The sequence below is a fragment of the Scophthalmus maximus genome, chromosome 17 (assembly GCF_022379125.1).
Source record: "Scophthalmus maximus strain ysfricsl-2021 chromosome 17, ASM2237912v1, whole genome shotgun sequence".
Classification (NCBI taxonomy): domain Eukaryota; kingdom Metazoa; phylum Chordata; class Actinopteri; order Pleuronectiformes; family Scophthalmidae; genus Scophthalmus; species Scophthalmus maximus.
Window position 1 is genome coordinate 5,963,185 of NC_061531.1, and position 17,818 is coordinate 5,981,002.

The following is a 17,818-nucleotide window of genomic DNA, read 5'->3' on the forward strand; positions in this document are numbered from 1 at the left end:
TGAAACATATTTCTCCATGTACATTGATAAAAACAGAATAACACTTTTACAACGGATGAAACTGTTGTGCTTCAAAAACTGTTTAAAGACCTGTGATGCTTCAGTGACTTCCTGCTTGCATTGGTTGATTGCTCTTAATTGGACGGCACTGTAGGTGTTTCCCAGCAACCAATCTACACGTGTCTAAAGTCTTTACATGCTGAGACATTTCTTAGGTTTTTTATTGTGCAGCCCAATTTTGTAAAATGACTAGTTTGAGACTGGTTAGTAGTTACAAAGAACTAGTAATAGCTGGTGCAACCCAATCCAGACCGTAAACATATTATGGTTTTTACATGAATTGACAAAAAGATCCCCAATGAACAGTCAGAAATTAATTTTATTAAGTGTGGATTTGGAAGGTCTTTGTCTTGGTAGTAAACACAGGCAGGAGTGTTACGGCCTTTATCAAATGCACATTGTTTTATAATTGGAAGTGCTATGCTTAACAGCAGGCAGGTTTGTGGAATAAAGAAACTCAAAACCAGAGCAGCGTTACTTGCCCTGCAGCTCGAGGGGGGGGGGGGGGGGGGGGGGGGGGGGTCTGCATTCACTCAAAGCAATCTTAGGCAGCAACAGGGAGCAAAGCTTTATATCATGTTGATTTGAATTGATTAGGAGGAAGAAAAACTATACATGGGAGTCCAACAGAGAATTAATCAGATGGAGAGTAGATATAGTCATGGGGTTGCATAGAGGAGGGTGATTACATTCGGTCATTCCCAGTGAGGTGTTAATGTCGTGGTGGGGGACGGACATGTGGAGAAAATATTACTGCTTCAAGATCCAATGTGTTGAAAGATGCTGGGCCCGTCTGTATGTGCGCCTGTGCTACTATGCTGTGCACCGTAAAATTACATAATCCAAAAGTTTCCTTGGGGATAACACTAGGCCCCCGATTATCACATTTGGTCAATAGAAAATGCAAAGACTAATATTGTAACTTCACAGTATACTGTACATTTTACTATAATAAAGGCCCGTTTCAGGGGTGGGGGTGGGAAGGGGGATCAGTTCAGTGATAGATGTTTGTACACAACTTACCGTTGCCGTAGAAACAGCGAGTGGTTACCGTGGAGACTGACAACAACACACAGAAGTCGTCAGGGAAACAGAAAAAATATAATAAATGAAGGAACAAATAATCCAAGTAACAAATGAAACCTGAATGCCCCCCCCCCCCCCCCCCCTTCCCCTACTGCCCCGATGTGAAATAAAAACCTGATAGCAGCAGTGTTACAGCTCAGAACGGAGTTCGAGAGAAAGAGGGAAGAGGATGCTAGCTCTCAGTGCTTTACAGTGCCCTGAGCATCATTACAACAATGACAACAGTGACAGGAAAGTATTTGGTGCTCTACAGAACTAAAAGACATGGTACAGGAGAATGGAGATATAGGGGCAACCTTGCCTTAACCCCCCTAAAAAAACTAGCCTGCTGAATGTACAGTACAATCAGGGACTGAAATGCAGCGAGTTTAAAAAAAAACCTCCACGGAAAAGTCAGAAGAGCAGATACAAATGCACACCACCCTTCATCATGAGAGCAAAATAGCAAAGGTTGCTTTGATGCTGCCTGCGTCTGTTCCAGTCAAAAGGACAAGCGGAGGTATTTTTGGTTAGATGTCGCAAGACTCATTCCTGTGTGGTATGGTTAGGCCACAAGAGAAGTGTGTCTGTCTGAAAAACGGGTGTGGGTAGAGTGGCTATAATTTTCCGTTTTTTTTTTTTTTTTACCAGTCACCACAAAAGGACATACCGAAGGAAAAGTCAAACAATGAAAATAAGACTAGAGAATTGAAAACAAAATAGAGGGAAAATAAGGGGAAAGAAATAAAGGCAGACAGAGATGATGGCGAAAAAGAATGTTAAAGTTACAAAAAAAAACAGTAATAGATCATTTTCAAATGAAATACTAAAGTGACAGAGAGACGAACGCGACTGGCGGTGAGAGAATGGAGAGGAGAAGGAGGAGAAAGACAGGAGCCAAAACAGAAGACGGCAAAGGGTTTGGAAAGGGCAAAGTACAAACTTTCTTTCCCCTTTTTGTTCAACCTTTTTCACTCACGTACAAAGCAAACACACATGGACACGAGCGCATTTCATTCATTATTCGTTTCCCGGGCCAAATCATGCAGTAACAGAAAGTTTCCGATAGCAAAACAAAAGAGGACCGGACAAATCCCAAGCAAAGAGGAGGGGAGGTTGGAGGGATTCATCTGTGAAACTGGGACACAAGGCGCTGGTGATCATTCGCTTCAGGCCATTGCCATTTCAACGACTCAAAATCAAGTTCTCATTGATTCAAGCTCTCGCAAATAAGAATAATGCAACTTCATATAATGTTTATGGAAATTACTGGTAATAAGGCCCAGGCCAAAATGAGTTGAAGGCCAGCTGTGTCCCATCGACGAGTGTGTGGCAGCAGTGTCGGTTGGTGAGTGTGTGCACGGTCAGGCATGCAGAACCAAAGACGCAGCGTCTTCTCGCCCTTTTCACCACATCCATGCAGTGACGATGACACTCCGCGTGCCATTACACCCCGCCCCTTCTTTGCATGCAGAGCTGCACCACTTTTAATGCGCTCTGACAACTCCATTTCTACTCGGTGCTATTGTGTTGAAAATGTCTGACTAAAACTCTGCGCTGCGGAGGAGCTGTCACTTCCCGTAACACTCCGGCCACAAAGGGTCAACCACAGACGCACAACCCTCAGAGCAGTGGTTAGTGAACGGGTGTCTTGGAGGTTCTGCATGGTCTCGGCCTGCGTGACATCTCCTCTGCAGTCGTGTGTGAGCACTGTATACCAACTAGTGACTGTGCTCTCGTCCTATCAGGAATCGCTGTTGTCCAATGTGGACGAATCTGCAGCAAGAACGGCAGAGAGCAGCTGATTATTTGATCAGTCTGGCATTCTCAGACGCTAGTAATATATTCTAGACAGCATACCCCTTGTTGTTTTACATATTTCCTTTTTGGCCTTTAAACTCACCTACTAAGAATTGGCTGAGGGTACTCTGGAAAAAAAAAGGAATATTGTTTTATGTGATCAGAATAAACTCTAAAATGTCGGATCAAGGTTAAAAGCTGTGCAAAAGAGACCATGCAGGGACCTTAACACACTTCCTGCACAGCCAATGGCTGCAGCAAAAGCATGAAATGTGTGCACATATGCGACTTTATGTGCCTAAATGGCTTGGAGAGAATTTTCTATTTTAGCTTTGTAAGGGGGTGTCCACCAGTCAGAGTAGCACAAGTCAATGGAAGCCAAGATGGTGGACAGATGTTGTGAGTGAGCCATATACCGCCAAACCATTTCTGTTAGAGCAAACACACGATCACAGTGACAGCCACGGTCGAGATGCATTGAGGTGTACATGTTCGTGACACACACTGACACGCCGATATATAGGCCTGTGTGACTCTCTCTCTCTCTCTCTCTATATATATATATATATATATATATATATATATATATATATAGAATGAGTGGTGATGAGATGGGTCACAGAAAAGCAGGTAAAGACATAGTGAACTGTAGTTGAGCCACTTACATGGGTACATTGGAAGCGCACAGGAAACTGACTTCTTCAAAGCGCAGAGTTTTATTCCAGACAAAGAGAAGTACAGTATAACTTTAAGCACAAAAATTAATCCGTCTGTTTCACATAGACTACATACATGCACACAGTGGGCAGCTGAGGATAGGAGAAGAATGACTAACTAACTCCCGCTGGCATGCACCAAGAACAGGAAATGTCAGCACTCGAGTTAACGACAGCGAACGTTTATAAAACACTCAGACAGAAATCATTCTAATGATTCAGCGATCAGCTCTTTGTCAGCGAGGCACTCAGGTGCAACTGACTCCATGCTAACTGAACAAGTCCCATCACCAAAACTGATTAGACCAAGTAGCCGTAGAGAATAAACGTGCAAGAAAAAGAAAACATCCAGCTGTCTGCAGAAATGCCTCGGCTACATATCACCATATTAAAATACGAGTCATGCAAACTTGACGCTAGATGAACTAAATCCATGCCAGTGGATACAGTGAACTACGGAGTCACACACAAAAACAGTCAAATATTTCTGTATAACAATCGTATACAGCAGGCCGATATTTCAGAGTTTCTGAATTATAATACGGATATATATACGATGACTCTAGTTGTCTTTGGCCATCTTCATCTCATGAAAACATAGTTCAACAAACTCTGAAATGGTATGGCCAATTAAAGCGAGAGTTACTGCAGCAACATCTGCGAGGAGGGAAGAACTGGCAGAGAGAGCATCACCTCAAACAAACGTCCGGCCCCTTTCTCCTCAGGTGGAAGAATGTATAAACACAAATCCATGGTTTGTCCTGCGCCAGCCTTTTGTCTCTTCGAGCCCCATGCACCATAAACATACAGAAAAGAAACACACTCTACGGACTCCTGCTGCCGGCCCCGCCATGCAGCCGATACACGACCCGCTGCCGCCCAACACCACTACTGGAGCACAACAAGAGTACATGCAGAGTGACAACCGGAAACACAAGGAAAACTGCTCGCTGATTAATCAAAGTGACTTTCATCATGCAAAACTCGGGAAGAGACACAGAGTCAGATTAAAGTGATGTCAAGGACAACGCAGGTCGTTGACTGATGGGTTCATTGGCTCCATCAGCATCCATTCAGCTTGCTGATTGACTGAGGGTGGGGGTGGCGGGGGGAGCATGTTGTACCAGTGGATGCAGGTGGCCGTCTGTCATTCTCGACCACACTGCAGCAGAACTCAGAGTACAGAACTAAAAAAAAAAAAAAGGTTCTAGCCATCCGCCATGCACACGCCCACACACAGACACCACAAGGAAATCACCACAGTAAGCCCATGCAGAGATCGTGGCTCACAGTGGCGAGCATGAGGAGATCCAAAACAAACAACTGGCCGATTGAAAACCCAATTAAATGAAAAAGAAAAAACTGTCTTCAAAAACTCAGCACATGCTTACGGAACGAAAAAAAATTATTGAATCATGACAAAATGAATTAACCTTCACATACATAGACTTTACACACATTAAAAACTCAAAAGTGTACAGATCTTTGTTAAGAACCCAAACTTCCATAAAGTGAACATGCGTCAGTGTTGCGGTGTTTTCCCAGCATGCTGCTGTTGCACCAGGGGCCATAAGCTTGTCACAACCACTTAGCCACAACACCAGGAGAGGGGAACACAGAAGGATTTCTACACTAGGGAAGGAAAAAAAAAAGAAGGCGCATCTGACAGCAATCTGCCATGCATCATCCTTTCACTGCGTTCCTCGTGCCCTCCGGTGACAAAATACACAAACATCATTCCAATTGTTGCAGAAAAAGTTTTAACATCAGTGTGGCTACAAGTTGCGCATCAGTGGAAAAGAAAAGGTGAAGAGGCAACAGCTTTATGTGCAAAAAAAATAAATAAATAAATACTGCAGAGGAAAAGTACCCAGCATGCCTTATGTAGTGTTCTTGCACCCCCAATCATTCTCACCAAAAAAAAATAAGAAGGAAACATATCTTCAAACTTAAAATAAATGAAAAACATCGCAGAGGACCAGGGAGTGGGATGCCAGTGGGCTGCATCAGAGCATATCACTAAAGGGAGGATGGGAGCTAGCTAGCAGTGAGTGATCAAGCAGAATTACGATGGGAGTACAGACAGAAGACAGAAGACAGAAGAGAAGGAGAGAGAGAGAGACAGAGAGAGAGAGAGAGAGAGAGAGAGAGAGACAGAGAGGAAAATTACCTCAATCTTACGACCTTCCACCAACGTGCCGTGGAGCTTTCCCCTGGCGTTCTCTGCATCTGCGCTGGTCTCAAACGTCACAAAGCCAAAACCCTGTGGTACACAGCAGAGGTTACAGAGGTTGACGGTGAGTGAGGGGCACATAATCTTTGTGGAAGTGGACAGAGACTCTGAATCTTTTAACACTTGGGGTGCATTCTGACGGGGTGTATTAGGTGAGTTTCTTTATCATTTTCTCCAATGTTGCGTGTTGACAACTTGCACGGTGGGACTGCTCATTTGGGGAAATGCAATGGTGTGCGTGAACTTACCTTTGAACCCCTCTCATTGAAAATAATCTCTACATCCAGAATCTTCCCATATTGCTGGAAAAAATTTGAGAAGAGAAATTAGAAGAACAAAATATAACAAGAATAGAAATGAATAACATTTGCTCTGTTTGGGGTTTGGTTTAGATCTCAGTCTTTTCGGACAAGATTTACTGCAAAGTCAGGCGCTAGTGACATTATGTAAGTTACGGATACTTTGCACCAGGGGTCACTGTTGTACAAAAGACAACTTTCCACATTTCTTTCCCATCCCTTGGCCTTGAACTCAGCTCTGTACCTCATTTCCCTCTCACTAGGTCATTCAACTAACACACTGACACGCAAACTTCCAAGAGAACACGCAAAATGTGCCATCTTTTTTGTTATTCTTTGTCTGTCTCTATACCCCAACCCTCGACAGGCAGACCGGCTGCAAAGACCAAGGGTTTCTAGACTGATTTATTGATCTTGGTTTTAAAAAATGAAGCCCCCCACAACATTCCCAGCTTCTTACCCCAAACATCTGCCTGAGATCTGGGTCCCGGAAGCGGAAGGGGATGTTTGAGACATGCAGGCGTTTGGGGGTCCCTTTGGCCTCTGAGGGGTCTCCTGCAGAGCCTCCTGCTCCTGCACCTCCTGCTCCACACTGGACCCCCGCCTCCCCCTGGGATGTCTCGTCTGTCTTTCCCTGTGGGGGACAGAGACGGTGAGAGAAGTTGATCCTTAATGTTAGTACAATATTATCTTCTCATCTTCATTATCATTATCATGCCACTTTTACTTTTAAATATGGAAAATGATTGGAAAAATTGTAAGCTTATTTTCATGTCTATTTTCATGTTAAGCTTATATTATTAGTATCAGTATAAGTATAATCAGTTTTTAGCAAAGTGAAAGCGCTGCTTCACTTCTTATTTTAGATGTAACCCTAATGGAAACACAGAGTTGTACAAGGAGTACAAGGTGCAGAAAAACATTTGTGAATAAGAAATAAAAATAATAATCTCAGCTGCATTTTAAGTAATATTGTATTAATATTATAAAACAACACTAAGTCTACAGCCATGCTAAACGCTCTATGGGGCTGCTTAGGTGAATGCTTATATTTAGCATGCTACATGCCCACAGTGACACAGTTTACCATGTTCACAATCTCAGTTGACTGTGTTACCATGGTAATGATGCTAATCAGCTCTAAGGTTGAGACAAGGGGGGTCAGTTGGTGTTATGGTTCATCCACCAGGGTCATGAATGGATTCACAAGATTTTGTTCAAATCCATGAAGTAAATTCTGAAATATTTCCATCTGGACCAAAGTGGTTCACGGTTTTATGATTGTTATCAATTGTTTCCCCCCCACAAATACTCTATGTCTATGATTATCATAAAAACATATCCCAGACACTATTGACAGTTTACTAAACTACTAGTAAACGCTTTATGAAAATTGAGAACTTACGTTGTTGCCGCCATTGTTGGTGGTGGCAGTGGCGGCTCCATTAGCGCCAACCCCTACCTCTGCTGTAACTTGGCCCCCAGCACCAAACATGGCCCCGGGGACGAACTCCGTCACTGGGAGTCCGTTTTGAGGTGGGGGTGGAGGAGGGAATGCTGCAAAGGGTGGGGCTACCAAACCCTCCTGTCCTCCTGTCGAATCCTGAGAGCCCTGTGGGGGCGGGGAGAGGAGGGAGGGGGGCGAGAAGGAGACGACTTAACATATGTACTCAGTGCTGCTGCGTCCTGATGAAGCTAAAATTGAGGGGGTTAAAATCTGGCAGCCTATCAAATTTCACTCTCTCTCTCGCTACTTCACCAGTCAGTCACTCCATTCCCTGCATGCGATCCTCTCCCCCTCCCTCTACCTCCATATCTCTGACAGGCATGTGTTTTCAGTCAGCCGACCATGAAATATTTACAGAAAACACATCTATTATTAAGACTCAGAAAATTCGATACACAGTTTGAGGCACAAAAAGATGCTTATGGGATGAGCGGACACACAAAGTTAAACACTAACCGTGACGTCTTAACTGTGACATGTTTACAGCTGTTGCTGCATTGTGTGAATTCTGGTCACAGTATCTCTGGCCGTCTTTTGGAGGTCATCTATAATTCACATTAACTGTTCATCTGCTGGGACATCATTGCCTCAGGACCTGTTTTTCCCCCCACTATCCACTGTTACAACTGTATGAGCAGAAGGACCATCTACTCGCAGATTTGGGGTTCAGGGCTGCTTCTTCCACACCAGGCTGGGCAGGATGACACAGTGCACCCAACACCTTTAACCACTGCTCTGGCCTTTGCCGTGGGCTGGATCTGGACTGGGTGACGCCTCGAGACACTCCGTCTCCAGACAGCCTTTTTAATTAGACAGAGTAACTAAGATGCCGCAAAGCAAATGAGCTCTCTCCCCGCTTTCCCTCTCTAATCCTATAGCCCGATTGCTCATTGTTCTTCAGCCTCACTGGCTATAAAACAGACAGCTGATGCTAAAAGGCCCATGTGCAAGACGGACAGCTTCTGGGGCCATGGCCCAACAGATAGAGGGGGCATTAGAGAAAGAAGGCTGCATGGAAAAATGAAATGTGGGGAACTTAACCACGGCCACTCTCACTATGGTGAGGCTAATGTGAAAGCTGCATCGCTGTCACCTATTGATGAAAGAACCACCATCAAAAACTGGTTAAAAAGAGATGATTCCCCATTAGAATTCACAGGTTAGGCCCAAAGTCTAGCCTATAGGTTAAAGCAAAGCCCTAAATTGACATGTTAGGGCGTGCAAGCTTGTAAACATGCAGCAGCCTGTACTCAGCCACTGAAGGGTGTGTCCTGCCCACAGCTGAGGCACACACACACATTCAAAATGCTGGGACATAAGAGAAAGACGAGAGAGTCAAAGAAAGAGAGGACTGTCAAGAGAAGAAGAGAATTCAAACTTATGATTATCGCAGGAAGGGAATCAGACTAACCTAATGGTGTTTTAACAGGAGAGGCCAGAGGAGAGTTGTGCAGTGAGTGGGCCTCCCAGAGCTCAGATATTTCATTAACAGGGACGCCATATTATGCACACTTTTTTTTCTCATTTTCTCCCGGACACTGCTTTAGGGCACCAGTGAAGCAGCGTCATGTTTTTTTTTAGTTTTTTTTTAAAAAAAGGCAAGGCTACAGCTTTGTTTATTCTGTCATCGCCATCATTTCTAGCAGAGTTCTAGCAGAGTGCCAAGCCTGAACCGACTGGAGTGGATGTCATTACACAATGCACTCACATCATTAGCCCTGTGGAAAAAAGGTTAAGGTGTCACGCTACTGTATTTAGGCTCCTATTGTTTGAAGTTGAAACACTGACATGGAGCTTGTGTATTACCGTGTCATTGAAGGGTTCATTGTGGTTATGATTTAGCAAACAAAGCACCAACCAAAACGAATGAGCAGATAAATCGATGCACTAATATACAGAGAGAAGGATGAGAGCTGTCAGGGAATTAAGATCAGAAAGGAAAACAGTACAACCTCAAAGTCCACGCACGCATTCCTGACCCGTTGACTGAGGAGCAGCACTGCCCTACATGGCAGCATCATATAGTCAAAAAGAGAAAGGGAGAAAGGAAAAAAGAAATAATGGAAAAAAGAAGGGGGGGGGGGGCTTAGCAGGAGCGGGAGGGGGATTATGGGAAATAATGACATGCTCTTCTTTTTTTCTTATGTCTGGTCTCAACTCAAACTTTCCAGACGGAATTTTGACAGTGTGAGATAAGATTTTAACAGACTAGGCTTCGAAATGAAAACAACACAAGTCCATCAAATATCAACTGAGATGGGAATTTTTCTTTTCTTTTTTTAATCAACCATCTGATATTACAAAGAAAAAAAAAAAAAAAGAGGACCATCTGGCGTAGGAACTATTCAACCGTACCGTTTCACTGTCACTCCACGCGTGCACACACAAGCACACAGTGGTTGTGTTACCTGAGACACCATATGTTTTCCATACACGGAGAGGACGAAGGGGAGGAGAGGCCTTTTCACGGCAAACCGCTCAAGCGCGCGGCTGTGCTTCTCCTGCTGACTTTAGCCTCTAACCGAGCAACACACACCGACCGCAGAAACACGGGCCGAGCAGCCAAGTGGCGATGCTACTGACACACATCAATCATGGAAATTCAATCACTTTAAACTATTTGTAAAAGGAGCCTGACTGGAGATAGAAATGCTCTTTTCAGCTTCTTCTCGCTCTGCAAACCAACTCTTCTTTTTCCCCTTCTTCCTGTGGTCGAAAAAGTAAGTACGTCTCCATTCATGCAAACCACCCAACCCCCCCCTTTCCCCCCTTCTTGCCTGCCACACTTGATGAAAGCCAGAGGGAGATTTTTTTTTTTGTCCTTTAAAACCACAACACCCGCCCCTCAAGTCACTCGCAGCTTTTACTGCACTGTGATGTCCATCAACGCACAGGCCACAGCCCATGTCCTTACATGGCTGCCTCCATGCAGAAGCTGCAGCCTCTACTTCCTTACTGCGGGCCAATCAGATCACACTAAGGTCACACAAAGGTCCTTATAGAGGTGAATATGACCCACAGACCCAGAGGACACATGGATTTTTTGTTTGGCAAGAAAAAGGACCAGAGAAATTTTGATTTGATCTGCTTTATGTATCTGATGCAGTGAGAGAACCTCATGGCACAAACACAGCCAATAATTCCCATTAAATCCCATTGAAGCCACAGGCAAGCGTGACGCTGTCCGTCAGTGTCAGCAGCTCCGTGGCTCTGCTGAGATCTCTGACATGGAACATGTCTGATTTTGACAATTCTGCTCATCATCAACGTCAGCATCATTATGATAATCACACTGACAACCCTTTCTCCAACACTCGCACTCACCTCGGGCAGAGCAACATGGCCTAATAATAATCATAATTTTAAAAAGCCTATGAACAATTCAGATCCCCTTTCCTTTTGACAAAGTACAACAGACCAAAACAAGCAGAGACTGAATCATTACAAGATATGGTTCATCAGGAACATGGTTTGAATGGGCAATAACTAGCAGCACTACTTTGAAAGCTGTAATGATGGTTGGATGATGATTTTTATGGATTTAATAGACAACATCAATGCTGAGCAACAGGACGAAGACACTCGATAAATGTCGCAGGCAAGACCAGATTTTTAGAAGACTGTGACCAAACCGTCCATTAAGACCAAGGTCGGTATTATAATCAGTTGACAGAAAAATAATGAAAACTATCGATCATTATAGTTATTTTTAGGCAAACGTTTTTAATGGTTTAAGTATCTAAAATTTGAGGATCTGATGCTTTTCTTTGTGAAAAATGGTAGTGATTTGAATATATTATATAATGATGAAACTGGCATACACACTCAGCCTCTCTCTAGTTTCCAGCCCATCATTGTCCATAAGCATGTCACGTGCGAGGGGCATGACTGCCTCTCCATCTTACCATCTTTACTCTCTTCCAAATCACAATCATTATTTCTATGATCCAGATGATGATGATCCCTTTCACTCTGATTTAATCACTGACTGACACTGAGGGTGGAACAGAAGAATGAGCTTTTCACCGTAAACCACCAAGAATCAGTAAAAGCAATAATATAGGATCAAAAAAAATTTGCTGACAAAAACCCAGCGCAGACTTTTGAATGCTTGAACTGTTCTCAAACCTTGCATCGATTATTCCTGCGCGGATGCAGAAAGATGTTGAATTTGCATACTGCTGTCGTAACCTTTGCAGATCAGATTTACAAAAAAAAAAACAGTGGCACTCACTGCTGCAGTGCCTGAGTAGTATGTGCGCAGGCACAGTGCTACAGTATCATGCAGGAGAAGGTAACCCAGGGGATACTGCGTACATTTAGGGCTGTACTGCATCACATCTGTGCACAGCATCGTTTGCGCCTTGTATGTGCATGTGTGCGCCCTGTGTGTTTTCACACCTTGGCGACTGCACACAGCCTCAGGCAGCAGCAGTTAGAGCAACATTAGTGTTCGACAATATCATCATGGCTACATGGGCAGTGTGAGATAAGTTAACCCTGAGGTGGAGAAGTGTCACACAGTGCATTAAGCCACCAATACTGAGCACTCTGCACATGGGTTTAGTGCTTAATCCGAGGTAAGAGGTGTTCTGGTTGTGTCAGAATCACTTGTCACTTTCTAATTTGGGAGCTGCAACACACAAACACACAAGATAAATGTACAGTTACCAGGTAAAACCAATTGTTTGTGTTACTGGAGCCAGAGAGTTCCAGCGAAACACATAGGTAGTTCCATCAGTCATGTTAATTTATTTCTGCAGCGCCAAATCATAAGAGAAGTTATCTCAGGGTATTTTGTTCAGTTTGCTTTCAGAGTACACACGTGTGCAGATACACTCCCACAGACGAACAGGACTCTCAGGGTAACTGATCTGGGTGTGGATCCCTCGCAAATTCCTTGAGGACCTGCTTTTGTACAGTGGATAACCAAACGGTCTTATGCAGATAATGTGGGAGGAGCACGGTTAGGCTGCCTAAATACTCAGATGCGCCTCAGCGTGAAGGTGGCCCGGCTTGACACCTTTCCTCAGGGGAAAAAAAACCAAGTAGGTGGGTCAGATGGATGATGCAACACCTCTGGACATGTACAAATACAAATGAAAGAGACACGGAATCTGCACACATATTTTCAGACCAGTTACACGGATGCATTTTTGTTGCAAACAAAAAAAAATGACAGGGGCAGTGTGTTGTATGACATTCTTCTACACTAAGGATCAATAGACATTTAAATAGTCTATTGTATTTGAAAAGCTTGTTGAATTATATACTGTATAACATTTTCATCTTAAAAGGTAACTAGGAACTGAAGGTGTCGAAAAATGTTGAGTAGAAGGAACAAATGTTGTGGTGGGAATTATCTTGAGTAAATACACTAAGATACTTAGCACCACTGGATGTGTTACCCAAAACAAAGAGCAGCACCGTAAATTTGACAGAGGACGTGAGTGTTGGCGGGTCACCTTAAAAGTGCATTCCCACATGGAATTAACCCCCCGCCCCCCTGCTAGTTACTACCAGTGTGTGTGTGTGTGTGTGTGTGTGTGTGTGTGTGTGTGTGTGTGTGTGTGTGTGTGTGTGTGTGTGTGTGTGTGTGCGCGTGCTTATACCGATATAGCGATGGCCTATATCATAGATATAATCGGTATCAGCTTTTATTTTGTCTAATATTATAACTTTGTAACTTTTTACAGAACACAAGGCAGAAAAAAAGATTCTTGGGGTACATTACAAATGGTGAAAATAGAAAATGAATTGGTCTCAAAGAAAAAAAAAGCTGTGTACCAAATCTATCTACTAGCTGATTTCCATTTGTGGTCCCATGGCAGGTGACCATGAAACAATAAAAGCACTGAGCACAACCCATCATCTCCTCTACAAAATAACCAATAACCTACCAGCGCATCTTATATATATACGTTTCTACGTTTTTAAAATAGAATGGCCGTTATATCAATATTAAAAAAAAGAATAACTCCCTTAAATGGGTATTGGCACTGATCCCGAAAATCCAGTATCAGTCAGGCACTAGAGAAAATGGAGGAAAGGAAAGCTCATGTAGGAAAAAGAGACATTAAATTAGATTGAAGAGGTCGGGGGTCAATCTGAAATTGGAATGACCATGTTGAGCATGTTTACAATTACTATACGCTTATTACGGTTATCCATATGTCTAATGTCCATCGACCTCACTGTAAACACTGCAGAGTCTTCTATTATTATTGGATGGGCTCACGCGAAAACGGATGCTATAGTTGTGTAAATGGGTCTAATGCAGGATGTGTGTGTGTGTGTGTGTGTGTGTGTGTGTGTGTGTGTGTGTGTGTGTGTGTGTTGTATGTAACCACAAAACAAACACAGAAGTGTTTCTGTATTCATTAATAGTAACGATGTGTGTCCGAGTTGGTTGTGCCATATGTGAGGTGGGGGGTCGGTGTTGTAAAGTGTCTCTGTGTCTGTGTGTAGAAACAACTGTGCCTTGGCACCTGTCTCAATCAATCCGTGGACAGATGAAGTATAAACTGCATGGACAGCTTGGACGACAACGCTGGATCTCACGACAAAATCTCAGCCTCCACCCTCTGCGCACACGACGTGACATGACAGCAACTTGACAGTAACACACGCAAACATACATGGGAAATACAACATGACACTGTGCGCAGTCAGCCCGCCAAAAAGCATGCGATCGTTGCTGTGCATGCCTGTCAACGCGGGCAGTCAATGCAGCGGCTGCTACCCCGTTTGCACGGATGTACCTTAATGCCACCTCCCCCGATCCCATCCACCCTCCGCCCCACCCGCCTTAAGGCCCAGAGGAACCCAGAGGAACCCAAGACCAGAGAGCGGAACATGCTAGAACAGAGCCAGAGAGCAGCTCTCATCCTCAGGCTGTCTCTCAGCAAAAATGGCACAGACACACCCACCATATGCTAAAGGCAGCCTAGCACACAACATCATCTGCGTACATTGCGATTTAAGCGACTATCCTAACACAACAGTGCTGTCACTCTGCGTTTCTGCATATCGTCTCCACTGCGACGACGTGACGGCGAAATGTTGCGTGTTTACAGCGCGGTAAGGAGCCACTAGCCTCGATTTCTCTACCAAAACAAACCAAAGACACTTGCTTGCAAAGAGTTAAAAAGTGAAAGAAGCAGAGCTGCAGGGACAAGCCCTGCCAATTATCTGAAGAAGGCCTCACCTGGGCCAAGACACAGCAAACCAATACAGACCAAAACATAAGCAGCACAACAATTACTTGTTTTCACTGAGCCAAATTAAACTAATGAAAAACAAAACATTAATAATCTCGGATCCTGCAGCTCTCAGCATGTGCACAAAGTAGTACATGGAAAGAAGCTCTGCACGAGAATTGAACTTACCGGCAGCATTCCTGGATAATAAAGCCCCATCATTGTCTGATCTAGAGGAACAACTGCTGACCAGCTCTCCACTTTTCCGTTCCTTCTGGTATCCCCCTCGCTCTGTGTCTCCGCTTCTCCTCCTGTTCCTCCTCTCCTGTGTCTGCGCTCTAGGACCATGAGCCGACGATGGTCTCAGTCCACGTCTGCCTCACACATTCAAATTCTCCCTCGTCGGTCCCTCTTCCTCCTCCTCTTCGCCAGTTGTCCCTTCTTCCACTTTGCCAGCACGCAACCTTCTCTGCTTGTCACTCTCTGCTTCCCTCTTCCTCGTCTCTCCGGCCCTGCTGCTTGACCCCCACCCCCCCGGGGCCTTTCTGTCTCTCTCCTCCTGACAGCCTGAGTCTCCTATCTCCTTTTTCTCTCTCTTGTCTCTTTGCTCTGCGTCTGTCATTCACATGCTCGCATTACACGTCTTGGTGCTCCCCCTGCTTCCTCTTGTTCCCGCCCCTCTTTTAAAACTTTTCCCTCCCTCTTTGCCTCAGACCCTCCTTTTCATCAAATCATCCATCCTTCCATGTAGCCACCTAACCCTGTGTCTGGATGGAGTCAGAAAGCTGTTATTGCCGTCTCCTCAAACCCCTGAAGAGAGAAAGGGAACAGGAAGGAACGAGATGCTGCCTTCTATCCACGCACTGACTGCTTCAGAGTACAGAACACGAACGCGACCCCCACTGCATTGCAGCTTTTTTTTTTGATGAGTTATTTATTGCGTGGCAGCCTGTCAGCTCCAAAGAACAGTGGTAGGAAGGCCGGTAGGTAGTTAGCTGTGTGGGTAGGCTCCTAGATCACCATCTCTCTGCTGCAGCTGCCTTCATCACTCAGACGGAAGTCTCACAAAAGTGAGGGAGCGCCCGCACTGATTCCAGTATCTAGACCCCAACCGGAACATGAATCTGTATCATGCTGCATTGCGCCTTTTCCTTCTGGCTCGCGCTCAGTTCCCTCACTTCCCACCACTGTATTGTTAGGAGGCGCTTAATTTGCAGAGATGAGAGTGCAGTTCCTTGCACTGCATTTTCGTGTGGGGAGGGACTGAACTCTGCGGGGAAAAAAACCCTGATGCCAAGCTTTCAGACATCTGCTGAGTCTGGCTAGAACTGGGTCCAGAGGGATGGGGGGAGGGCAACGTAAGTGATTGGAAGTGGTGGGGGGGAAGGGGGCAAATGAGGGGAGCTGCATGGGCCGGAGTGGGGTGCCGCAGGGGCAGTGGATGTGAGCGAGAGATAACGGGATGGGGGAGATAAACGGATAAAAGGGCCGGGTGAAAAAGAATCACAGGATAGGATTAGGACTGTAAGTGAGGAGGATGAGAGGATGAATAGGGGATGATCTGAGGATTAGGCACACAGACTTAACACAGAGATAAACACGCAGACACACACACACAAACACATGCACATAGTGTACACACAGATGCTGCGATCATATTAATGCTGCCGCACCTTGGCTGACATACAGACACATGGACTCAAACAAAAAGGCTGCTCCCATCCAACAGCCATCAGCTACAGCAAACAAAGTACTGCTGCTCCAAACACACAACCACCGAAAGACAATCAACAGCTCAAGATTAACTATTCCATAGCAACAATCGACAACATTTGCAGGAGAGCTGCGATTTCGTACAGGACGGTGATGACCCGATTTAAATAGTACTATTGTAAAATGGTAGAAAGATGATGAGGTGTGCTGTCTCCATGCAGTCTATATGACTGTGTTAAACGAAGTCGGGCTCCTGTGGGTCGCTGCCGTGTGTGTGTGTGTGTGAGTGAAATGGCTAAGCACACACACACACACACCGCCCCACTTAGTTTAACGCAGTCATATTGACACAAGCAGACCAACAGGCAGATCAAACATGCACACACAACGCAAGACGGGGGCATTACCAAGACAAATGTACTGCAGCAATGAACAAGCCAATCTGGCTAAGCTAAGCTTGGCTAGCTCCATTTGCATGATAACCAGCAACCCGTGCGCTCAAGACTCCCAATATGTGCGCCCAAGGGCAGGATACATTAGCGGGATGACTTTTAAATAATTTATTAAAACAAATGCAGCGCCGTGAGTTGGCCCGGAATTTCACAGATGACGAGGAGGAGCTACTGCAGATCTCAAGTATTCCCTGCCCAGATGTTTGTCTCACAAGTCGATAGACCCAGGCAGGCCACGGCCAAAGACAGGAATACAAGTGTGCTCCGGCTGCACAGCTGACTGTACTGTACGATTCTGTGCCCTGCAGGCAAACCATCCTAAATAACTTTCTTCCATTTCGGTCTCATCTCTGCTCCACTTCTCTGCCTCATCATCTCAATCCTTACTTCTTGTTTAATCTCTCACACAACCTTTATTTTTTTATTATCTGGTAAACACACAAACAGAAATGTCTAAATATTGGACATCCGGAAAGAGAAAATGAAATCAACACAAAACATTAAAGCCAAATTCTTTTGGTGTGGGCCTCCTCCTCTCACTCTCGGAGGGCTGCACTTCCAAGAAAGGAGATACTGAGGTTGGAGCCAGAGTGGATAGTCCAGCAGAGTAGAGGAGTAAAAAAAAAAAAAGAATACATGAAAGGGGATGAAGCCCAGGACAATCTTCCATGTCGTGATGTGGGGAGGGAGGCCTGGGGCAAGCAGACTCACAGACCAACACTCCCCTCCTGTGGCACTGGCAGAGAGCTACACATCCCAAACAGACTGGAAACG

The 17,818-nt window shown here is 44.8% G+C and overlaps 1 protein-coding gene across 3 annotated transcripts in view; it reads right to left on the minus strand.

Moving 5' to 3' along the window:
* The window catches only part of LOC118288292 (RNA binding protein fox-1 homolog 2), a 42,357-nt gene that overhangs the window by 12,360 nt on the left and 12,179 nt on the right, over positions 1-17,818 (minus strand). For 2 of the 3 annotated variants that reach the window (XM_035614231.2, XM_035614229.2), the window contains exons 3-6: positions 7,579-7,785; positions 6,634-6,807; positions 6,123-6,176; positions 5,812-5,904 (exon numbers count right to left, since the gene is read on the minus strand). In XM_035614231.2, coding sequence (XP_035470124.1) covers positions 5,812-5,904; positions 6,123-6,176; positions 6,634-6,807; positions 7,579-7,785 — 528 coding nt within the window. Of the gene's footprint in view, positions 1-5,811; positions 5,905-6,122; positions 6,177-6,633; positions 6,808-7,578; positions 7,786-15,068; positions 15,466-17,818 lie in introns of those variants that run through there. The other variant, XM_035614232.2, reaches the window with a different exon arrangement.